Source organism: Haemaphysalis longicornis, unplaced genomic scaffold (assembly GCF_048455015.1).
Source record: "Haemaphysalis longicornis isolate Haplotype H1 unplaced genomic scaffold, Haemaphysalis longicornis Haplotype H1 scaffold_1, whole genome shotgun sequence".
Classification (NCBI taxonomy): Eukaryota; Metazoa; Arthropoda; class Arachnida; order Ixodida; family Ixodidae; genus Haemaphysalis; species Haemaphysalis longicornis.
Genome location: NW_027526203.1, coordinates 267,798,192 through 267,824,033, shown reverse-complemented (window position 1 = coordinate 267,824,033; position 25,842 = coordinate 267,798,192). Strand labels below are relative to the sequence as shown.

The 25,842-nt window shown below is 49.6% G+C and overlaps 1 protein-coding gene across 7 annotated transcripts in view; it reads right to left on the bottom strand.

Annotated features, from left to right (window-relative positions):
- The window catches only part of Sv (paired box protein shaven), a 225,328-nt gene that overhangs the window by 83,191 nt on the left and 116,295 nt on the right, over positions 1 to 25,842 (bottom strand). Inside the window, exon 1 of one of the 7 annotated variants that reach the window (XM_077677181.1) lies at positions 10,287 to 10,507. The exons of the other annotated variants lie outside the window; for them this stretch is intronic. Within the exon in view, the coding sequence (XP_077533307.1) occupies positions 10,287 to 10,341 (55 nt within the window). The 5' untranslated portion in view covers positions 10,342 to 10,507. Of the gene's footprint in view, positions 1 to 10,286; positions 10,508 to 25,842 lie in introns of those variants that run through there. 7 annotated transcript variants of the gene reach the window in all.

Below are 25,842 nucleotides of genomic sequence, written 5' to 3'. Positions count from 1 at the left end.
ATTTCGGCTCACTAAGCGTCAATCTGTAGTCCAGCACCCTAGTCTACATGGACGACGAACCCACGAGAAAGAAGACTATTCTCCCCGACTGCGACATTCCTACTCTAGTTTTAAGTGGAAAAACTACGCACGGCCCTGATTAAATACCCCTTCCCGAGAATACCAGCAGAAGTGGGACTTCAACATGGTGACAATGCCGGAGTACCCCTTGTCTTACTAACGGTGTAAAAAAGTGTTGCGCTGAACAGCGATTTCCTAATAACTGCTGTGAGATCTAAAAGAAAAGAATGCATATGTATGTATGTATGTATGTATGTATGTACGTATGTATGTATGTATGTATGTATGTATGTATGTATGTATGTATGTACGTACGTACGTATGTACGTATGTATGTATGTATGTATGTATGTATGTATGTATGTATGTATGTATGTATGTATGTATGTATGTATGTATGTATGTATGTATGTATGCACATACGAGTAATGAGTTGTTTCTATCGAATTGAATCAGAATAATTTTTAGCAAAGTTGGCGCCGAGTCTAGCATTAAACATGAGGCTATCCCTACAGAATCAGAAAACATCGAGAACAACAAAAGCAGAAAGAGCGAACAGGTAAGTAAGACGTCCCTTTAAGATCTCTTGTAGTCTCCAATCAATACAGTTGAATTTCAGGTGACCTTGTATCATAGTTCTGTTTTCACCATGTATTCGCTTGAGTTGATGTTGGTATTTGCTATTATTTTGTTACACTGGGAATTTTATTAGGCGCGACACTGCCGGAGCGCGCGTCCTTCGTCGTGTGTCCATCCCCGGTATCACGGCGCCGTGCCGCCAAGCGAGTCTGAAAAGCGAAATGATTTTGCCTGTTCGGAAGTTCTGGAGTATAGGGCTTCGAAACGGGAATGATAACAACTTTGCTGAGAGGCCACGCTGCTCAAAAGTTACAGCTGGTCAGATTGTATTCAAGTTGTCTGGTTTTTTTTTTTTTTTTTTTCTGGAGTCCAGAAGACGGAAGAAAAAATCATCATGGCTTATAGATTTCGCCGCAATTGACAACAGCAACGCCAAATGCCTGCGTAAATATGGCGCATATCCACGCAGGGATCGATCAAAAATGGCAACGTCGATACCTGAATGGATGGTATTGCCAAATATCTGGATGGTCATCAGACCTGGAAAAATACCCATATTTGCGCACATGGCACGTACCACGCTCAGGACGTTTTTTTTTTTTTTTTTCGTTTAAAGCGATACTTTTAGGACGTACCCTATACGGCATACGTAATACTGTCCTTGAAGAATCACCATAAACGCACAACTGTACACTGACAGCTACCGCTGTAGGTCGCATCACCCTCGGCGTGATCCTCTGTAAATGCTGTCACACGTTTATTTTCAGGGAGAGGTTCCAATCGCATCGCTCTAAGTGTGTTCATCCTGCCGTAGTGTGCATACATCGCGGTTCATCTTCCTCAGCGTATACGAGGCACCAGCGCATCAGCGAACACCTGCGCACACTACATTCTGCGGGCGTAAAATGCAAGAGGAAGCCCTGTCCGTGCGACATTCATGTAACGCGCAACACCGCAGCTATTTCCATAATCAGGCAGTTATTTGACAGGATAATTCACTTGGATTGCAAACAAAACATCTTAAGGTGCCTAAAACTGCCACTTGCTCTAAATTAGAGGATATCGTTTTTAAGCACTCATGGGTATCATTATTGTATGATAAAAAGATAAGAAATAATTTGCGGGTTTTTTTTTTTTTTAATCCTAATCCTTTTATACCTATCAGTCAGCGATTTCACACGCATCACTTCGGAAATGCTCAAGTACCTCAACAAACACGCTTTCGTTGCGCATTGTGTTATCTATGCATTATCATCAAGCAGTAGATTTGTATGTGCTTGTACGCCTTCAACGAGTATTGCAGATAATCATTTTTTGCAATAAATGTATGTATGCATAGAAATTACCGCAAGTCAAGCATCGAAACGCGATGATGCCCTGCCCTGCCCTGATGCGCCCTGCTTACATATCTGACTGGTAACGCATCCTGAGGTATCAAGTGAATTAAAAAGAAATTTCAGAAAAATTAAAGCCCTTGTTCATAATTCAGAAATTTCCACCACAATTGTACGAACATCGAAAATCTCGTATCAGATGCGAAATGAACAACTTAAAATTTCTTATATTGGCACAGTTACAACGTGTTTTCAAGTTCGCAAGTAATGTATGTACATGTAAATTTAAAATAAATATATGTGGGAGCTTCAACTAAGCGCGCATTTTTTTTAAAAAAGACCAGAACTCAGCTATTAAATAATGATAAAATGGCTGTGCCACAGTCACAGTCGATAGGTTTTATTTAAGTTTCGTCTTGAGTCAAATGTGCTGCCATGTTTAACAAATGCGGTCCAATAAACTGTGCGGAAAAGCGCGACATCTACCGTACAGGAAGTTAGCTTTACTGGTTGCTGTTTTCTATACACGTTCTTCTATACGTGACAGCATTGCACTGGCTCGGTCTTGTTTACTGGTGGTCGCTGGGTTCGCTCTGTGACATGCTCTTTTGTACATCAAGGAAACATGCAAGGAAAACTGATAGGGAAATACCCCGTTTAATTATTTACCGTTAAACAAACAAAGTACGTCGTTGAACTAAAGTCGAAAAGCTATGAAAGGCGTGATCTTTCAACGGACACTAATGGTCAGACAACCTTTTTTTTTTTTTTTTTTAACAAAACTTGTTCAGCTTGAGTGCCCGTTTAAGGAGGAGATCCCTCCAAGCTCAATATTGTATCCGCATTCTGTTTCTTCACCGGCTGCCTAAAAAAGTAGTCTGCATCGTTCTCGCGTTCATTCTTTGCGGCTTTGAATGGTTCCAATAGCATGACTCTTTTCGTGCACATGCTCCCAAATAAACGTTCGTTCTGTAGTCGAAACCCACTTCTATGCTCGCCCAGTCGTCTATCACGTGTCAAAATATCACATAGAAGCAGTTTAACCACTTTGCCGCCTATCGGCCTATTTTATTCATCGCAGCGTCGTTGACACCAAATGACGCGCACTGAGGGAGAGTTTGAGGATGAGCCGTCTGCAGCAGCGTCGGCTGCATACTTTGCGCCGCACATTGGCGCGCCTCGCCGGATGACGAACGGCGCGTGCCGTGAGACGCGCCCGATATACGCTATACCTGACGGCGGCGGCGGCGGCGAGCCCCTAATCGTCTACGGGGCACGCGAGCCATCGGATACATGCGCCCCGGGCAGGGCGCCGCTCTCTGGCCTCGAAACAATGGGCGCAGGGTGGTGCCGGCACGTGAGCTTCGCCCGCGGGGTCCGGCCGGGCCTTTTGTGCTCCTGGGAGGCACACCGCCCTCTTTCCCGCCGAGTTGGCCGAGGCACGTACGGCATTCATGCTTCATTACAGACGGAGCACGTAGCCGCAGGGGGCCGATCGTTGTCGTGGCCAACGTCCATCTTGGGCGTCTTCCGGCTTCGCGCGCGCGCGCCGCTGCGCTGCCTGTAGCTGTTGCTACTTTCAGACGCGTCACGTATCACGGTTACCGCATACGACGAGGCGCCGGCTGTCACCTGCTTGTCGTCTGGTGTGTGCACCACACGTCACATTAGGGCGTGAATGTTGTGGCGCACAGAAAAAAATTCTGTGGATTACAATTCTCAGAGCCGGTTATGTACGAACAGCCTGCTCCTGTTTTTACGCCAGGCACTGAATAGCAACGAGGTAAGCGCAGCAAAAGGGCTGCGGGGGTGTCCAACAAATCTTTCGCGGGTTCTACCGAAATGGGGAATTACGAGATCAATGCGCAAGAGGGAGATAGAGAGAGAGAGAGAGAGAGAGAGAGAGAGAGAGAGAGAGAGAGAGAGAGAGAGAGAGAGAGAGAGAGAGAGAGAGAGAGAGAGAGAATTAACTAGGCGGGAAAGAAGCGTAAATGCACTGAAAGGTAGATGTACTATGCTTTACAACTGTTGTGTATTACGCGGTACCTGTGTCGCGTGTTAAGTGCCAGTCTATAGCTGAAATGTCTATTCCACTGTGAACATACCTTCATTTCTTTTTGGTTAGTTTACGAATACATTTAAGCACAATAAGGACGGGCTATTCGTTTGTGCGTATTGTTATTTTCCGCATTCACATTTATTTGTACGTGATGATCGCTTGATGTAATGCGAAGAGGAGTTGTCGGTGTCACCACCACGATAGCAACCTTTCCATTACAGTTAATTACAGCAAAAAATTGGTTAAAATATGTCTTCAGACAAACTCAGTTTACGACACTCAAGAAGGATGGCAGCACAAACCATGCAGCTGCAACGTTTCGCCAGCGTGCGCAGTTCTTAGAGCAGGGGTGCTGGTATCATTACATCTTTTTATTCACGTCCGAGGAGGTTGCGACGGCACCATGTAGCCCCCAGGACTTTCGTAAGAACCCCTAATTTCCACCCCGTGGTACACTGTGGGTAGTTTGGCTGGACACAAAGAATGAAAATAAATATTATTGCGCCAGAAAAATATTACTGCGCATATACAGCCCAATAACACTCATAGCGGCAAGAAAAGAGTGAGCCTTAATATTGAGACAGCTGGCGGCAAGTGTACGCTCGTGTGCGACAAGCAGTGGGGTTTTTGCATCAGTGGCTAGATGTATCAGTGTTTTTGTCAGGAAAGCTGCGCTTCAAGGTGCACTCTGCATACGACTGCACAATCTGCATCAGCTTTCTGTCCCCTCTCCCTGCATATTCTTTGTGCTATGTAAGAAATGCAAATAAACTGAAACTGAGACTTGCGCAGTAAGTGGGGGAAACGTGGGGGTAACACAGCATTGCCCAACCGTGGCCGCTGTTATTTGTTCTTACGTGTTTACATACCGCAGTGCCAGATGAAGTGACTGTGCACCATGCTATCTGCATTAATGAAATTATTTCAACTGGGCGATGACACCTGTACTGGGGTCCATATCGAACATATATTGAGCGTTGTCGGCTTAACTTGGGTAACATTTTTCGAGTGACTTGGCATTACTAAATCAACTGTTAACTTCATCTGACATTCGGAAACCCGAGCTGCACCATTCCACACATACACCGAAATCTCGGCCCACTACAAAAAAGACCGCTTTCCACCACCCCATTTGCAACTAACACGCGACGGAGGAACCACTTTCCGGCGCCTACAAACCAATTAATAACCCCATACTCCCTTCCTAAGCGCTATATATACCCCACCCAATACCCTGCCACCTGCAACTTCTTCCCTGTTACTAGCACCCTATACCACGTGGTATAGGAGTACTCTTACCCCTAATCCCAGCCCTACCTATAAGCAGTGGGTGGAGCAGCTGGTCAGCTCTTGGAACAGTGCCGACTGGTGTCCCTGACGGCCAGCCAGCGCCAAGGCATCTTGGAATAAGGATGGCTCTTACTGGGTGGAGGCCCTAAGAACATCATCCTGCTCACAAGTAAGTTAATTCTCTCTCTCTCTCTCTCTCACCTGCAAGAGGATTTAGAAGCGTAGCGCTTGTAAAAAAAATGAACATGGATTTCGTCTTTCCGACGGGAAAGGTACACTTATAGGACTTCTTCGTAATCGTGCAAAGGCGACGTCGCTGATTTGTTTGTTTAGAAATATGCAATCAATCTATGTGGGTACGCGGATGATATGTGATCCTTGATCATTTAATCGCCGAATCCCGATTGTCTGCCTCGAGCATAGAAAAAGCTGCGCGCGTTAGAGAGATTTTTCTCCACCTTATGGTCAATCGTAGAACTCCGCGATCAAAATTTCCCCGGCTTCCCGTTTTTGTTTTCTTCCTCTGTTACGAAGACGTGTGAAGTTTAATTTTAACCAATTAATTAAATATGTTCTGTTTGAAGCTGCAGTAATACGCCAAATTACCATCGTATCAGGTTTAAAATTTCTTTGCATACCTTCTATAGGCTGAATAATTCTCAGCGTCACGCTAAAGAGCGATCCGTAAGGCTGAATGAGCCAGCGGCAAGTATGCAGTTGAACACTGTTTCGTTCAGCCAAACCACATCCGAAACAAAATAAAAATTGGGGCGGCTAGAACGAAGCCCTTGCTCATGAGGATTTGTCTCTCCCAAAACAGCCAGCCGGGAGCGGTAAAAGAAATCAGTGCAGGTCCCAAATCGCTCGCATTCACATGTATGTATACTTGGCTCGCGTGTGTCACTCGAACCCGTTTCTCTTTGTTTCCTCATTATTTTCATCTCTTCAGCGGCGCTGTCATCGGCGCGCTCTTTGCTCGGAGGCGTGGGGGCACGTGACGCAGTTACGCTTTGCGAAGCGCGAAGCCGTGCGTAGCGCATGCGCCTCTGCAGACGGTGCGGAACCGTCGTGCGTGCGTACGCCGTTCCGTGCGGCGGAGATGCGCTAACAGCGTGTCGCACGTATGAGCAGGAGCCCCCTGCCCTTGTGGACACAGAGAGCGGGTGACGTCACGACGTAGAGAGGAGGAGGAAAGGAATGATTGGGATCGACAGACCGACCGAGGCTCTCTCGCAAACAATCTGCACTACCGTGCAAGGGAAAAAAAAGGTTCATCCCTCTTTTCTCGTTTATGCCCCCCCCCCCCCCTTTTTCCTATCGGTTCAGTACCTGCGGAAGGGACGAACTCGTAATAAATGGGAACTAGCGATGTTTTCCTGCCCCCTGGGCGTTGGAGAAGTGTCCCGATTGTGTCGAGCGAGTGGTCGAAGAGATGGCTCAACACGTTTATTATTAAGAACAAGGGACTATCTCGCACGAAATCAATCGTGTGTTTGTTAAGTGTATATAATGTAAAACTGACGCTTAGCTTCGAGGTTAGATGAGAGGCATTGCACGCTTTTCACGTTGAATGACCCTGCGTGGATATGGGTAATATTGTGCGAGTGCTATATACAATCGTTAAATTTATTTTTGATTTGAAAACTATCATAGCTACCGGATGGTCGGAGCGTTGCTTTAACAACAGATATGTGTAGTGGTGAGCAAGCACTACTTATTGCTGATTAAATGGTAACTAAGGAACTATCATGCGATGGCAAACACTGCGCGTATTGGGTCAATGCTATTGACAGCTATACATTGACCTGACAAAACGACTAGCGCAACTAGGGAATTATGCTCACCCCTTTCGGTTTACGCCTGGTCCCAAGGATTTAAATCACATAGTTACTGATCGACCGCAGATCGTCTGTTATTTTCCGCACAGACATTTAATTGGCTCCGAGCAATGAAGATATGCTGCACGTAAGATAATGTGCACATTTTTTTAGAAACTTTACTTTTTTTCTTTACATCGCAAGCGCGCGGGTAAAGCTTGACGAGTATTATATGTACTAACAGTCTTAAACCGAACAATAATGTCTTAGGGAAAGTCTGATATCTTTAACCCTTCATTTCCTTAACACGAGCATAATGAGATGGCCCTTGTTACCACCAGAAAGCATTCTTGCAGCTGTGTATGAGTACAGGGAAAGTCTGATATCTTTAACCCTTCATTTCCTTAACACGAGCATAATGAGATGGCCCTTGTTACCACCAGAAAGCATTCTTGCAGCTGTGTATGAGTGCAGGGAAAGTCTGATATCTTTAACCCTTCATTTCCTTAACACGAGCATAATGAGATGGCCCTTGTTACCACCAGAAAGCATTCTTGCAGCTGTGTATGAGTACAGGGAAAGTCTGATATCTTTAACCCTTCATTTCCTTAACACGAGCATAATGAGATGGCCCTTGTTACCACCAGAAAGCATTCTTGCAGCTGTGTATGAGTACAGGGAAAGTCTGATATCTTTAACCCTTCATTTCCTTAACACGAGCATAATGAGATGGCCCTTGTTACCACCAGAAAGCATTCTTGCAGCTGTGTATGAGTACAGAGTAAAAATTCAAATATATATTTCACCAAAAAAGATGAGCAACGAGTAATGCAAATACTGTTTGATTGATGGCATGCAAAATGTTGCCCAATATCATCAGAGTAAGCTAACACGTTGCCACGCTGTTTTTAAAATGTAACAAGACCTAAGCGATACAAAGCGTGCGGCCACGTATACGCGCTCCGTAAAAAGGTTGGAACACTGAACGCACATATGGCGTTTCAGTCTATCAGTCTATAGCTTTCCTACAGAAGTCGAGCACATACTGACTTTTGTTTAGCCCATATTGCTTGTTCCCACCGGAAGAAGCACCTTTTTATACGACTTTGTACGCACCTTGCGTCAACGAGCAACCATAGCGCATGCTGTCAACTCTGCCACATTTTCCTAGCTAAATCTTCAACTCTACATGTCTCACGGCGCCATACAATGCGATTTCAGTGCGATGAAACTAGATTTCAAAGCGAAGTACAAAAGAGCGTTTTGAGTTTGACGCCTGACGCGCACAAGCTAAATTTAAGTTCTTCAGTAATGACAATTAAGAAAAGCCATTTTCTTTCAAATAAACTTGAGACCAGCACTGTGTTACTAGCGTCGCGGCTATTAACACTGAGTTACTAGCGCCGCAGCTATTATAGGTTGACACACCATTCTCAGTCGTCTTTCCTTGTACGACGAATTTGACTTGTGTGCTTTTTTCTTTAATTTGCGCCAATTCACCCCTTTAAATACCGACGGCGAAAAGTTGACACACGATACATTGCATTCGAACGAGAAGGTTTTTCAAAACGCACAGGTTTGCCCTTAGAAAACAGCGTATGATTAAGACAGCATGGTACTGTTTCCGGAGGGTTTGAACATTGCGCACAAGGAGAAAAGTACGAAAAAGATGGCAGCAGTGAATGTAAACACACGGAAGCGCATCTAAAAACCTATGCAAATCGGAGGGGGCCGAGATGAATCTGCCCTGCATTCCTTTGAGAAAGCAAGCGCGCAAGAGATGCGGCTGAGCTTATCAATGGCCCCCCGTACATAAGCGACGGCCTCAAGTGGCGCCTTTCATGCGCATCTTTCGGAGTTTGTGCCTGGCGGTCAGCGTAAGAGCGCTGCGACACCCCACCTGGCCACTACACTGCCAAAACGGAATATTTTGAAACGCAGCCTTAGTAGCAGCGTGACAAAGTGACTTGGACCCACGTGCGGGTTTCAGTAAACAGCGTTTGAACTAATTTTCATGCTTTCTTTTCTGTCCGATGCAATTGACGACACGTGGTAATCGGGTGCAACAAGGAGCGGCTCTCACCGTGACACACGCCCCTGGGGTCAAACATGCATGTCCATTCGTGCATACACAGCGTGAGCCGTACCGAGCTTGGCGAGCCTGAGCCGGACATCGAGCAAGTAGTTGTAGTAGGCGAGCGGCAGGAAATCCATGTCGCGCTGGCGAGCCGATGTCGTCGCGACGGTGCCTCGGCGGGAGGGCGACCGAGCGGCTGGCGGCCGGAGACTGCTCTGAGCGGCGGCCGCGCAGTCCGAACCTCGAGGCCCGTGGGCGTCGTCGGCGTGCTTAACCAGGTTAGGAAACCGGAGTCTTGCGGTGCTTTCAGGGGGAGATTTTTATGCGGAACCAGGCGTCTTCGTTTGAGCGCGCCACCGCGGGACGTGACTGTGACCGGCTGCTCCCCCCCCCCCCCCCCCCCTTCCTTGCCGCGGCGGCCGCCGACTGCTTCCCTTTGGGGCGGCCGTGTCCCGTAATCGAGTTAAGGGTCCCGAAAAGTGCAGCTAACAAGCCAGAACCGGCGACACGTAGCAGCGCCGGCCGGTCTTTCTTGCTTCGTCTTCCGCCTCCTCGCAGCCACCTCCGCTCGGGGGATGACGAGTATTGATCTGGTTACATCCGGAAAACTTTTTTTGTCCCTCTTTCTTTTCGTCCGGCGCGTCGACGTGCGAATGGTCCCGCGTGTTCATTGCTTTCCCTGACCATGTCGGTAACTTTCTTCTTCCCCCATTTTCATTCGAGCGCGCCCGCGGCGAGGAATCTGCCGTTCGCGCCGCGGGCCGCCTCGGCCGGCCGGCGCAAGGGGGTGTGTTGTCAATTTTTAATCGCGCTTCGTTTGCGGCAGAGCCACGGCCATTGGCCGTGCGGGCCGCGGCTTCCCTCGACCGCCGCCTGCCCGCCGTGCCTCCCGCCGCGGCTCTGCGGCGGCGTGCGGGACGCAGCTGAGCGAGACCCTTCGCGGCATGCAAGCGCAGGTGGCCGACGCGAGCTGTCAGCGCGCGTGCACAGCGAGCGGCGGGGCACGTGCCGAGGCAGCTGCGCGGGGACACCGAGTCACGTCGTCGGCATGCACGGGAGCGGCCACTTACATGAATAGTATTCCATCATGGTGGCGTTGTACCGGTAGGCCGTGGTTAGGTCCATGTCGAGCGGCCGTCACGGCTCCGCGCTGGCGCCTCGGGCGCGTCACTGAGCGGCGTCCCTGGCCGCTCGGGGCCGGGCTATTATTGCCCGCAACAAGCACGCGGCTGGTCGCGCCGGGACCCGCTCATAATTGCCACAACTGGGTAATCGGATTGGTCCAATAGCCGCCGCTCTCGCGGACCCGGCGGGCGCGATCTTGCCAAAAATCAATCACGGAGTCATCCGGAGCGCTCAACGAGCCCCGGAGCGCACCCATTGGGCCGAGCTCGTGACGTGGCCGCACTCGTCACGCACCCCGCGCCCAATGGGCGGCGACGGGAAACACCCCCTCCGGCTCCTGAAGGGAGAGGAGTCCAGGGATGCTGCGGCGGGGTCCGCGTCCGGGGCCTCTCTCGGGCCTCTCGGCCGCGCCCGATGCGCCTGCGCTGCCGCCAACTCACCACGCTCCGGGTTCGCGCAGCACGCGCTGCCTGCGCCCGACGTATCGAAAAAGCGTTCACGCCTTTCTAGCCTGCGCCGGGAAGAGTGCTTGGGCCGAAAGAGCTGCCATCAAATGCGCTCCCGCGTCCGGGGGGGCGCGACCACTAAATCTCAGGTGCCAGGCATTTGGTCGGTATGCACCTCCCCCCAACCGCACACTTCGTCAGAGGCTGTAATGCGGTGTTTGGAATTCTGTATTGCCGCTGTAAAGGTGGCTTGGTTTTGCGGGTCCAACTATAATGGCTAGACACAAAAAAAAAAAAAAAAAAGAGGGAAGGGGGGGGGGGGCTTATCCGGACCTGCAAAACATGTGCTGGAACGAAACCACGTGAATTAAATTCAATTTAAAACAAATGTAACCAAATAAAAATGTGTTGGCCGACTACTCACTACATGTACAATAAAAAAATAGCAGTCACCACTTTTTTTTGCCGGTGTAACTAAATAAAGAACACATGAATTGAAACAAGAAAGTTTTCTTTGCTGGTATGCCATTTACTCTGTTGATATAGGCTCTGTTTAAATTCCGTTGAGGTGATTTCTGTTAGGTAGCAAACTATATACCTTTAAATTTTATTCCATGTGGAGCTATTTTGACAAACGAATTAAACTCGACGGTAGTGTTTGGCCAAGGGGCCTATTGTTTTAAAGGTGCGCTTCACCTAAAGCAACACGTTACTGCAGTGAAGCCAGCTTGCCGTTGCTAACTGCCAGCTTTTTAGTTGCATCATGACTCTTCCAGCAGAATATCGATCACATGAGGACAAACGCATGTTGTACTCTTCTTTTTTGGATTTAACGCGCCGAAGCTGCACTTGGGCTTTGAGGCCTGCCGTAGTGGAGGTCTCCGGATTAATTTTGACCACCCGGGGATCTTTAACCTGCACCGAAATCTCGACCCGCAGGCGTTTTCGCTTTTCACTACCATCTGAAAAGCAGCCACCGCTCAAAAATGTAACCTAACGTAAAACCTACATCCTCAAATCTCCGAAGGAATTTAACGTTCCAGTTTAAAGAACAGAGCTCGAATACAACATTACAATGGCGTTTGATAAGCACGGACCGATCATAGGATCCCCGATTAATGTGACTTCCCTCGATACTCTGTGCTCCCACATCTCCCCCCCCCCCTAAAAAAACGCAGGGTGCTGCACTTTTTAATGAATACAATATCTTCATTAGGCTGGTAATACCTTCATAGCAAAAGATGTGCATTGTGATCGCCGCTTCTGTGCTTCTTATTTTGCTAGCTAACCCTGCTTGGAAAGCCTTACATAATAATCGCCATATACACTATTCGCGTGCGTCGCACTTGCGTTGCGTTAGTTTGGCACGGTAGTCTGCCTTTAGAGAAATTTAGCTAATGCACTTTCCATATGAACTGAAAAACTATTTGTGCCCATGATCATTCAGAGCTTTATAAGTGTTGGCGACGCTATAGAAGTATCGTGTTGCGACCTTCAGGAATGCGTATACACGTAAAAAGAAGGTAAAGCGCCACTGCTGCTATCCCACCCAGCGAAGTTCTTCTGGCGCCCTTCCCCCAGGTCGTTCGCACAGATGGAGGCGTTGAAGTTGCGATCGCCCAACATGCAGCTTAAGTCCTTTTCTGCGGCGCCCAGTCCGAGATTGCTTCGGTTCCAACGCAAACGCTCCTTCCCCCTCGAACACACACACACACACGCACCCAAAAGAAAAGGACCAAATTCAGCGCACCGCCAGGCGAAAGGAAACAGGAGAGGCCAGAGCAGCCTTCCTTCGTCCAGCGAAGTATTCGCTCTCTCCGAAGCATCTCGTTGATCTGGGGTTTCCGACACCAGTGACCGCACACTGAAATCGACTTTCTCGTCTCGCTCCCGCTTCGCTACTTCTTATTCTATACTTGTGCCTTTCATTTATGTGCACTTGTATAACGGTGTTTCGGCAGGCGTGTGTCCTTTCTTTCGGCCGCGGCGGTGCCTTCGCGCAGCCGAGAAGAAACCTGGGGGGGCAGCGGAGGAAGATCGTCACGGTCATTATGAATGGTCAGCTGGCGTCCCCGGCAATCCTGGCAGATCTATTTCACGCTTCGCAGCGGATCGCTGTCCTTGCCTCGGCCGGCCGATCCTGCCTGACCGACCCCTGGGCCGCCGCCACCACTGGCCCCCCGGCGCTCCCACTTTTATACTACCGCGGTGCGTCGTTCGCCTTTGTTCCCCGGAATCGCTGACTTCATATTTCCGATCTTTACGGCTCTCTCCGGTGCACTGAGCGCCCGCTTTGTTGCCATTTAATTTTCGCCATTCGTTTTCTTTTTACGTACGTCCGTCGGCCCCCTTAGAACACCTCTTTCTCGACGCCGTGCAGCCTGCTTTAGTTTTGCGTGTGTGTGCGTGCGTGTGTGTGTGTGTGTGTGTGTGTGTATGTATGTATGTATGTATGCATATATATATATATATATATATATATATATGATGAACATACAGGTATTCTTGTGGCAATTTTCGACAGAAGGTTTTTAAACCCCTGCCCGATTACGAACCCTCCCTTCAATTTCTTTTCTCTGGGTTTCCATTTTGGCATGTTTAGCAGGCGTAAGGGAATATTATGAGTCTATTAAGTCGATGGTAACATTCTTCTCCCGCGCTGGTGCGACAAAGACGGCCTAAACATGAGATTTTTGCGTTGTTTATTTGGGGTGATAAATAACGGCGGTGTTGTTCAAACATTCATGTGACAAACGCGCTTTGGTTAGTGCGCACACAGGCGGAGGGCACTGGCGCAGCGGAACAACACATGTTTCGTGTTCTGCAACAAAAGCTACAAAAACAATGAAAACGAGGAGCGAAGTCAGCCACCTACTAGTTTAACGCCTGCAAGCGTCCATTTCGCCATAAAACGAGCACAATGCTGCCAGTTGGCGCCATATGTATCGCGAGTGTCACGCTGTTGTGTGTAGTGGGCAACGGCGCGAACACTGATGGGAAAGGAAAAAAATAGAGTTGGCGAAGACAGAGAGGGGCGTGCCGCCGGCAGGACACGGCGGCAGCAGCGGCAAAAGGGGCTTCGGAACTGCCAGCTCGACCGTCGTCTTGTCGGCCATTGTGCAGCGAACAGCGCCAGACAGTCTGTCGGAGGACGTCGCCTGCTGAGCGCGCTCTTCCGAGAATCGAACCCGTATACACGCATGCTGAGCTGCAGTCACGGCTTCCCGCGGCTCGCGCCAACAGGGAGAGACCCCGGCCCTTTTCACAGGCGCACCGCGAACGGGACCGAACGGGCCCAGTTAAGGGATTAAAGGAAAAAAAGAGAGAAACGCAGCACACGAGAACCGGGTCCGCCATTCTCACTCGCTCATCTCGAGGCTGAGTTGCGATCCAATGGACCTCAACATTGACTTTCTCTTTGAAACCTTCAATTACGACTCGCTTGCAACCGACCCCACCACTTCGTCCCCCCAGCCCCGTCCTGTACGGAGCTTATCACGGGCACAATCCTCCTCAACATCCCCCCCCGCCCTTTTGGAGTAACTTTTTTGCTCGGCCCCTTATTCACAGCTTCCCAACTGCTCCTCGTATTCTCCACCTCCTACTTCATTGTGGGGGCCGCCGCTTCCACGGGCCAACGCGTCGCACAATGGCGGCGCTCGAGTGTGTATCACAACACTTACACCTTCCTTCCCCCAACTCGCGCCGTCTTCGATGCCCCCCTGCCGCCTTTTGCTGCCACAAGCCGCCGCCTCGACCACCGCCGCCACCTCCGAGGACTGGCGAAATGTTTTGTAGACAGGTAAGTATCCGGGCGCTGCCGGAGCAGTTGCTCGCTTGTGCGAACCGCGGCGGACCAGTGTATCGAGTCAATAGGCTTGGCTTCCTTTTTCCGCGCTGCGCCAACTTCCCTCTTTGAGGAAGTGTGTATGCGCGCTTTCACAGTGCCTGCCGGTGCCGCCGTTCCTCGCGCTTTGCTCCCTTTTGCTCGCGCGCTCTCCCTTATGAGCTTAGCCGCACCGCCAAGTGAAAAGGCTCGTAGGCAAGGAGGGGGCTCCCTGCTGCCACCAACACTTACCTCTCGAGTGGTTCCCCCTCCCCCCCATTTTGGTTTTCTGCCCCCCGTATTTTTTATTCGTTTGCGGTTTCCGCAGGGAGATTTCTCGAGCGGCGCGTCACAATCCCCTGCGACTTTGGCGGCGAGGCATCGAACAAACGACGGCGATTCCCGCGACAGCACACTGTGCGCTGGCTCGTGCAACTACTGCAGCGTGAACAAGGGGGAGGCGCGTCGTGACGCGGGCTGCGGAAGGGGAAGTTAAGTGTGTGTCTCGGATGCGTGCTGCAAGGCTCTCGCCTGCATGGCGCCGTGCACTGTTTCCAGCGCCAAAGTTAACAACTTTCAATGCCGGATTGGGCCTCCATTCCGAACGTGTGAGTGAAAGCTCCGCAAACAACACTGTAGGCACAAACAATGTTAATTTGATTTGTTTAACTGCGGGGTGGGGGGCTCCCGATTTCAAGCACGCCAACTACTTATAAGCTAAAGCAGCGATACGTCCCCGAGTCATATCAGCGCCAGTTTTTGCGCGCCCAGTACATTGTGTTTAAAGTGTGCGAATTATTGTGTTTGCGTGTGTACGTTGATCTTTCTTTGCATCTGTAGATGAATTATTTTGTAGAACGCGCAGGAAATGTCTTACGACTGGGTGTTTTTATTGTGTTCTACTTTGTAAATGTTAATTCTGCTGCTGCCACAGTGAATTGGGGGCTGAGGCCTCAGTCAGGCCATTTGCGCCTTTAGTTTCAGCATCCCCTTTATTTCGCCGAGAAAATAAAATCACATGAAGTCAAGCCAAAGTTCGATCACAGCCCGATATCGACATGAAGAAAGAATGAGCTTTCACGTATCTTCGTTGCTTCTAGATAGTTCGTGTGCATTCAGTAAGTCTATTCCTTCCTCATTGTGGCTCATTATCTCGTTTTGTTCATGCGATGTTTATACATTTCCGTTGAGAAACCACGCTTGTTTCCTTTCCAAGAAAACAGTCAGCCCAATCTTGTCAAGCCCTATAAGTATACTTTGTACAGGTGAGTGCCAGACGCAGTTACGCTTCTGTGATGTAAAAGAAGACCAGTTCTTAGCCCGCCGCGGTGGCTCAGTGGCTATGGCGTTGTGCTGCTGAGCACGAGGACGCGGGTTCGATTTCCGGCCGCGGCGGCCGCTTTTCTGATGGAGGCGAAAAGCAAAAACGCCCATGTGTACGAGATTTAGGCGCCCTCAGGCGGTCAAAATTAATCCGGAGCCCTCCACTACGGCGTGCCTCATCGCCTGCGTTGCGTCGGCGCGTTAAACTCTACAATCATCATCAGATAAGTTCTTATTTTTAGAAGCAGGAGAATAAAAAAAGTTATCTCCTGTCGGTTCGTGATGGCAACTTGATGTGGGATGCTACTGCTTGGCTTTTTGGTTGCTGCAGAATCATGCACACCCACCCTGCAATTGCCCATAATCGTGCTCTGAGAACTCGAGGTGCACGGCCGGTGGTGATGCAGTTCAGTCATGCACTTTGCATTCCCTGCTATGCGCAACTTTGACACGCGCCATCTGAGCAACCTATTTGTTCACTGACCAAAGAAGGCCTTCAGCCTATAGCGAGCTCTCAGCGCCACTTCACTGACAAGTGAAGCGTAAATAGGTTGCAAAATAAGGGAATTCGAAATCGCGAGGACACCTAAGCACTGCTTACGATGTGATGTTGCATATTTCCCAGTGTGTTATTTCATTGTCATCATCATCCTTTCCCCTTTGCGGCGTATCCACTTTCCCTGCATTCTATGACTCGGCTCCATACCCGCGTTCGTATCGCCAAGCAAGTAGGGCATAACGCGAGAATATACTTCGCTACTCGCTGAAGATGAGATGAACACGTGCACAAAAAATCCGGCTGACTTCTACTTCAGAAAGTACTGGCGCGCATAAAATGCGTTCACTTTTGAATAGTGCAAAATCAATGCAATCAATCAATCAATCAATAGTGCAAAATCAATAGTGCAAAATCAATTGTAAAAAAAGACTTCAGAAAGTACGAAAGGTGAGGCCTCAGAGGCTGGGTAACCTGTTGACAGGAGGCGTAGGTTAAGTGTTCGGCCCAACGCCAATTAGGGTCACAGGGGCACCAACCACCGTGAACTAGATCATGACCAAGAAGCTGCGAGATACAAAACCCGATCATTTTCAAGTTGTGATTCATCATACTTCCGAGCGGTCTACCTGAATTCCGGTCGTGAGGGTGCAGCAACATTTGCGGAAGCACAGTCGTCGTATATTATTATTTCCAAAACTACGTTTTCGTTACTATATTTTGATGAATGAAGTGAGATGAGGTACGCTTGGAGGGGAGTCCTAGCATGAAAACGGGACATAATTTCTTCGAGATTGGTTGATCAGAACGCGTGTTGTAGCCTTTTTACAGTGCTACATTTCCTCCGCAGAAGCCTACGCCTTCTGCAGTAGGGAAAAAACGAGAATTTATAGGCGTTTTGCCGACGTCACTGAGAACTAACTCAGGGAAATGTGAAACCACGCACGGCTCAGAGTCAGCGAAAAAACGTGGAGCAGTTCGTTTTAATAAACGCACCGTTATCATCGCTAGAATTTTATTCGTAACGCCCTGGCTGCAAATGTCCACGCAGCGCACGCACCTGCACTCACGCGCGATAATTTGAAGATGAGTTCGGTTCCGCTTTAGGCCTTCCATGCCCCAAAAAACCGCTGACTATCACCAAGAGTAACCCCGAAAGTGTCTATAGAAACTGAATTTTGCCGAGGCAACGCGAAGAGCGATACCGCACGCGCAGTAAGAAAGCAGGAAGCGCAGAAAAGATTTGTCGGCCCCGTGTCCCGAGTCGTATCCGATGACTGCTCGAGAGGGCCAGGTAAATGTGGAATTAGCACAGCGAGTGCGCCGCCATTGTTCTCGAAGCGTTGAGGAAGTGAGGGGGCGTCGTGGCTGGCGCGTGCCACATAGGCGAGACAATGGCGCTGTCGACAATGGCGCGGCTGCCGGCCAGTTTCTAATTTTCCTCCCAATGAAACGTTCCATTATTTCGATAGCGCGGTCTCCTTTCGCACCCGAGAACCGAGCGATAGAAGCGGAAGGGGGCTCATTTCGGCAAAGACCGGAGGAGCAGCCCGGTCGCTTTCCTGCGTATACCCTACGGTCGGCATGTCCACCGCTCGACCGAGCTACTGACGAGGTAATAAGCAACCGTCGACGTCGGCTCAGGAACCGTTACAAAACGGGGGCGATTCTCGCGTTTCACATTGCCTGTTGCGTGGACGAAATCGTGGTGGGGGAAACGAGAAGAGGGAAATAAAACCGGACGACGCAGGGGACTGAGGGGCATTGCAGGCGACCAATGACGGGCTACCGGTTTTGCCTATTCTGGAGCACCTTGAAAAGCCCTGAACGCTTATAACTTGTCGGTAGCATCCTAGAGCGCAACCGAAAAAAAAAAAAAACCTTTTCTCGTAGTGCTCAAGCAAATTGCCGTCTGATAACTTCATGCATACAACTATATCAGATATTTCATCTTATCAATGAACAAAAGAAAATTATATATCGTAGCGAAATAATCTTTAATAGCTTCATGCAGAGAAAATTTTCTGACTCCCCCCCTACCCCCCCCTTCCCTCCCGCCAACAACAACAAAAAAAGGCTATTTTGGAAGGGAGCAGAAGCCCACATGAACGCAATCGGCAATTACAAGTTAAAGTCGGTTACTGCATGTTCTCTATACCTGGCGGCCAACAGATAAACCTCGTCCTGCGTGAATCCCTTTTATCCCCTTCCGCTTCCTCGACGGCGCATACACTACATGCACTCAACTCAATGGCCATCTAGTCTTCCTCAAATGACACAAATGCGGGATGAGACCGATTGTCCCAGTGACATCATCACGGTCGTTCACAGGTATTACAATGCGCTTTAGCTATGTGCGACAGATTTATCCTGTTGATGGGGCAGGAACTAATGCTCCAACGGCAACACATGCCTGAAAGTCAAGCAGTATAGCTCTGTTGGAAACCAATATGACGCCAATAGTCCCTCCTGTAAGTTGGCACTTGCGTGTCCGTTAGAACGCAATGTGTTCGCGTAAGTGCAACCTGCAATCAGTCCTCAAGAAACGCACTGAGAGCGCGCACATGACCGTGGTGTATACAGTTCACGGCGCAGTAAAGGAAGTAAGACAATAATTCTCTTTTTTTGTGTGTGTGTGCCTTGTTTTGTTATTTATTACGCCACTCTTGATTTTAAGTTCTCTAAGAGGCCCTTTTTCCGTTATTTCGTTGGTTTGTGGCACACTTTGCAAATATAGATTGCGAATCATGTAAATATAGATGCGCGTATGGAGGCGCCTTTGTGTGTTTTGTTTCGTGTTTCTTGGCGAGAGCGGGGGCCCGCTCTACATCGTCTAAGCTTGGTGATTGGAGCACGTTAAGTCCATTAAAGCGCGGTCGCCCTTCTCTTCCCATTGCTTTCTTTATTTTTATATACCGCGTCAATCTTGTCTCGAGCAGAATTTCTCAATGTCCGCACACTTTTAAGCGTCACTTGGCGCCAGAAAGACAAGTGCAGAATGAAAGCAAACCACCGGAGAGAGAGAGCCCGTGGCGAATACGCCGCTCGGATCGCCGGCTGTATAGCGGCATTGTGTAGCCGACGCAGCGGCTTTTTTCTCGCCTTTCATTGCCGATGCAGGAGAGCGTTCCGTGCGCCATTAAAGTGGCCGTTTCCGTGTCATTCAAGTCGATTACTTCAACAGACGCTATCGGGTGCGCTGACAGAAGGGAAAAAGAGAGCGCTCGACTGCCGAATATGCCCGAAACACTATCGATCAAAGAAGGGCCCATTCTGGATCGGAAGTATCGCTCGGCGAGTGTTGTCCTGCTTGGGGTCGTTAATTTGGGCGCCATGTGCCGAAGAAGATCTATGCGAGTACACTTTCTTTCTTTCCTCTTTACTTTCTTTTTTTGAGCGCATAAGAAAGCTGGGTTATTTGGAGCCAAATGATTATCTATTGTTACTGCGCTGTCACGATTCCGTCTTCGGTGACTGCTCAGTGGCAATGCAGCCACTGAAAATAAAAAGGCCAGCCGATTTGCAGGACTTCACAGCTCTGGAGTTGTACGCCACCGTTGCACGTATACTCCGCGGTCGCTTCCGCGTATACGCGTTCATGCCTGCTCGGGCAAGGATAATTCTATTCTTCGCACGCACTAACGAAAACGGCACCGGCACTCTGTCTTGTGCCGATATTGTGATTCAAGCACTCCTCTTTCCCTCTACAGTAGATCCTTCGCGAAATAGCGAGGGGTAATCCGTAAGCCGCGTTCGCCGTCACCATCAGTGCCTATTCTACTAACGCACACCAGCGACTGGTACGTGCCCAGACAACGCGAGTGACTGTTCGTGTGCCTAAAATTGCTCCTTCGAGCTCGCGCTGTCGTTTCGGGACGCATGTATTGCGCGCAAAGATTCGGAGCCGCGACCGGGGTTCCATAAATCATTTCGCCTCGACTCGCCGACAATGCGTCCCATGGCGCGATTCCGGAGAGCTGGTGGAAGCGCGCTCTCTTCTGCGAGTTCATTCGGACGCTATTCACGAGAGGGGGGCGCCGCGGGGCCCGGCGGTTAGGGGTGCGCGGCGACCTTTTGGCGGCGCGGTTTGCACCCATTGTGAGCCGATTCCAGGATTATTGTCACAGCGCTAACACGACAGTCAAGTCGCGCGGCCCCGAAACTGCGCTCGAAGTGGGCCATGGTCGGAAGCGATTTCATGTTTCGCTTGATTTCCAGATACAGCCTCCAACGAGCCGCCTCGGCTCCCAACGTGGAACACCACAAGCGACATGCGGGCTCCTGCGTTAAAAGTACTCCGATTGTACTCCATCAGTTGCGCTCATTTTTTTCTCCCTCAATTTTGTTTCAAACTGATGAACACTACATCTATTTTTTTAATATCACGCATAAGAGTATACATGCGTCATTTAGCTTTACCTTTCACTATTGCCAAGGATAGCTGGCCTGCAGCTCCAATCTGTTGGACAAAGCGTCTACATTTGGCCGTCGCGGTCAACTTGATAGCGCGTACAATGTGATTCGAGTAGTGGTTGCGATTTCTCTCTTACTTGTGATTTGGAGAACTACAGTTTGTGCGCAACTTTGAAGCAACACCAAGCATATTCTTATCGGGACCTCGCTAGCAGTAACCCTGCAGGGTTATTGCCAGCGAGAGGGGTCCTAGCAAAATTGCTGCTAGCAAAACTGGGCCCAGAACAGCATAGTGCTGCGGTCAGACAGATCGGAGTAGATCCTTGCCAACCTAATACGACTAAATTAGCTGGGCGCACATTAACGAGGTTTCTCTTTTAACTAACCTTCTATCGCACGGCCATTCCAAGTGATGTCAGAGGAGAACACAAAGTCAGCGGCAGTGTAGCAACCGCTTTTTTCCCTGGCATAATCGGTCGTGAACCCGGGCGATCACCGCGTGCATATGAGCGCATACAATAGTCGGAGCTAGGCCTCTCAATATATGCTTCAGAGCTTCAATGAAATAACAAACTCTTGCGCGTCGCGGTTATGCGCAGCCACATTAGTCGTTTCCGCAAGACTACGCAACCGCAGAGGGCTAACGGGGCTGAGGAGAGTATAGATGAAAGGCTGCTGGGTCTGCGTTTGGTATAGACACGGCCTGTTTTGCCCTGTTTGACCCCGAGGTTATTTCAGCGTGCAAAACAAGAATGGTAGCAATGCGCATTCACCAGCCATGACGTTAAACGCTCTACTTTCACTATTAATTGGGATTAACTCTTGTGCCACCAACGTGAGAAAAAAAAAATAAATAAAGGAAGCACGCCACACCGTATAATGTCAGGTTTAGGTCCACACTCCCCCAGAAATGAAGCGGCTGGCAGATATGCGCCGTCTACTTTGACTAACATACCACTCGCGCAAAATGCGCTTTCTTTTCTCTTCTTCCGGCCCAAAACAGGGGTGTAGTATGTTTCAGTAGTTCGTAACGAAAGTCGCAACTGGTTCTGTGACGCTCTGTGACATGACTCCACTGGGCTCACGGACAGAGCTCATTTACTACAGATGTATTTATTTCCTTTTTTGAGAGAGAGAGAGAGAGAGAGAGAGAGAGAGAGAGAGAGAGAGAGAGAGAGAGAGAGAGAGAGAGAGAGAGAGAGAGAGAGAGAGAGAGAGAGAGAGAGAGAGAGAGAGAGAGAGAGAGAGAGAGAGAGAGAGAGAGAGAGAGAGAGACGATGCACATGTACTTTGTTTGCACAGTTCCGGTTTTTATTTGCAGGCCAATAATTTTCCGGAAATTGAGACGGCAAGTGCAGGAATACCATGGTAAAACTTCTCCACTTCCTTCAAATTTTGAAAGTATATATACTTTAAGATACAGGTACACTCCTATCTGCTTTCGTACGCATTAGAATTGAGTTTATTCTTCATTTGTGTGTGTACGTTTTTATCAGCGGCCTCTCAGTGGGTCATTTGACTCATTTCAGTTGCGCGAACAGTACTCGGCTTTCAGTTTAAAATTTCAGAGATTATATGCCTTCTGCAGACTTTATTGAAGGTAACTAAGCTAGTCGCGCGCGTAATGAAGAGGTCATTTGTGATCGTTCCTTGTGTGTTTGCAAGAACACTTCCCACGTTTTAAGAACTACCCGTATACATTTTGTTAGCTGCGTTTAGTGACTCGCCATTTCATGTGGGCACTCAAATAATCTTCGTGCGGATTGCTCAGTCGGTTTTATAAGTCCCCGCTACGCTGGTTTTCTAACTGACGCAGTAAACCAGGCGGGCACCTATTCTCGGATTGTTGTCTCAGGCTATCATCAAAGTCTCCGTATACTTTTCGCGCTGTCTCTCAAGGGTTTGGCGAAAGATGGTGGGCCGACACACTTGTCCGAATGAAATCCCGCAACTCCTGGTGGTTATTAAGGCTCTCGTTTCCAGCCTCCTTTTCTTCATCGCGCAGATACCACACATACATAGCTCGTGTTCCCCGCTCTGTAACAAAACACTTTGCTTCTGCAATTATGTCTCTTCTGTCAGGACACCCCGCACTACGTTGCGCACAGAATACCCCCGAATACCCAGAATACCCCTAGCACTACGAAGCGCACAGAATACGCTAGCTTTTTGAGCGCCAACCGCGCACTGCTTTCCCTAATTCAAATACAATGTGGCTCGATTGCTAAAGCAGCTGTGCTGAGGGAAAAAGGGCGCATGCATGCCGGCAGGTGGGGACTCGATTGGGTCAGGAAAGGGGCCTGAGGGGGCATAACTCAGCGGAGAGGAGAGGCCAGAGGTGAAGTGTGGCCTGGTGACGGCTCCATTGGCCGCTGACACTCCCGTCCCATGCAGGAGCAGGGGAGGAAAAACGGGGGGCCAGGGGTATCGGCATCGGCGGCCGTTTTTCAAGCTTTTGTTCGGCGGCGCTGCGAACTTGGGACCGGGGTAACCAACCCTGCATACGCGAGGACCGTGTTCGGCTTGGGTGAGCATGAAATCCACGCTCCTCAAAATGAGCGCCGACGCCACGCAGGAAGCAACGCACGCCGCTGGGGGCGACGCTGCACAAAGCGAGTCCGGCAGGCTCCCCGCTCCCTTGGAGAAAAGGGCATCTGAGCGCTTCGTTCTTGCAATCGCACCTTCTCTCGGGGCGGCGGGGACGACGGAAAGCTGCTGCGCCGCCGCTTTTCATCGCCCTTATGAAGTCCGTGGGAGGAGAGGCGCGCGGTCAGTGGCAGTAATTCACTTCTCGATACATTGGAGGCAATGGCCGAGTTGACGTCCCTCTCTTATGGTTGAGTAAAAACGCGGTGTAGGAGCGGACCAAGTCCTACTTAACCCTCGATGATTTGTCAGACTGTGGCACTAGGGATATATATATATATATATATATATATATATATATATATATATATATATATATATATATATATATATATATATATATATATATATATATATATATATATATATACGCATGTATGTATATACATATATACTTAAATAGCAAAGGCCAGCCATTTTTGTCCGTTTCAAAGTGCTCATTTATGACAGTGATTCCAACCATGTCAGCGATAGGACGAGAATTGGCCCGATAGTAAATGCATAGCTCCGGCGCATTTAACATCAAATGTAGATTTAAATGTACTTCTCGGGTATTTTTCGAAGACAGCCATAGCGCGACGTTGCCATGTGGGAAGCGATTTCGGAGATTGCACCCTATAGCTACTGTTGAAGAAGTTACGTCTGGTTAATTCGAAACCATAATCGCGACGCATGAAATGTGATAAATCGCCTGCTTCTTTCATTGCCCAGAGTCGGGGAAATACATCACATACAGCCGGGAAAGTTGTCACACGTGGAGAAGGCAGGAATAGTGCAGACGCGAGAGCAGCGAGTGACAGACGTGTTCCAGCCAAAGCCGGGCCGGTCGGGAGACTGGCAGCGCCCTGGCGCCAAGAGGCAAGCACCTAGGAGCCGCGTCCGTGGTCCCATCTTTCCCCGATAACATCGAAACTTAGCGAACGATTAATATTAGTACAAACACGGTTTGTACATGTGTTTTGGGGTCCTGAGAGCACGGGTGGTGCACCCGCCGCGGTGGCTCAGTGGCTATGGCGTTGTGCTGCTGAGCCCGAGGACGCGGGTGCGACTCCCGGCCGCGGCGGCCGCTTTTCTGATGGAGACGAAAAGCGAAAACGCCGTGGGTTCGAGATTTCGGCGCACGTTAAAGATCTCCAGGTGGTCAAAATTAACCCGGAGCCTTCCACTACGGCGCGCCTCATCATAATCAATCAACACGGGTGGTGCAAGCGAAATTATTACCGACGCCACCAGGTAACCGCGAATAGATAGAAAAATATTCGTAGTGCAAAATATCGGGCTCCAAGAAGTTCGATAAGCTGGAGCATCGGCAGACACTAGACAAAAGTATGCCACCACCAGCGCATTCTTCAAGATAAAATCCGTGTCGTAGGGCAGCGATAACTGAGCAGAAAAACGGTGCTAGGAACATTTTATGTGCAGAACGCGTTCTGATTAACCTTTTTTTTCACTTCCCTTTCTTCGACGGCTCCGGCACCTCGGCAGACCCTTCGGGACACGTGCACGCCTCTCCAGCCGGCGCTCAAAAGACTCCTAACCCACTCGCAGCATGCATACGGACGACAGTTACGGCACCTGTCGAAGGAGGAACAGCAAGAAACGACTGACGCGCTCGTAAATCGCCGTCGCACGTGCGCACCTCTGGCAAGGGGACATGCGCAGGTAACACCTTGTCAAACAGCTCTCGACTTGTCGCCCGCTGCCGATCGTCTGACTATTATAGGAGTGGTTGTGAACGTGCCGGCTCGAGCATTCGGCAAACACTCGCTGCGTGCCACTCTCGTGACTCTCCTCTGTTTGCGCTTAGCTCCCGCACGCGTGCGTTGGGTCTCCAGTGATGGCAGATGAAGGCACCACTACGCGGAGTCGAGTGTGTTGTTGCTTTTGGGTGGACGGCGAGCCCTGCTTTTGCCAATCTATTATTTGGCCTGCATACATTGAACCGAGCCGACGACGGCCAGGGTGGCCGGGGAGCGGCGACCGTGAATGCCGCTGTACGCCGCGAGGGCCCCTTTCTGTTTTGCACGGTTTCCGAACATCTGCCTGCTCAAACGGATGCGAAAGCGGGCTCTGCCGCCTCCCGAGACAACTTACATAGTATACGTTAAGCCTAAAACTTTCTGGGGGCATGGAGCAAATGGGACTTGTTCGGCTCCTTTACGGGAGTCAAACCGAGAGGACTGCGTGTCATTAGGGTTGTACATATATGTGTGTCAGATGGGGCTGAAGGACGACTTAACCTGTCGATTTATCGATAAATCAGAAGCAGGAAGTTAAAGTGCACGTGATTGGATTAAAGTAGTAGCAACGCCCTGTTAGAGACAGGCAACGTAGGTGATGAGGAACCCAAA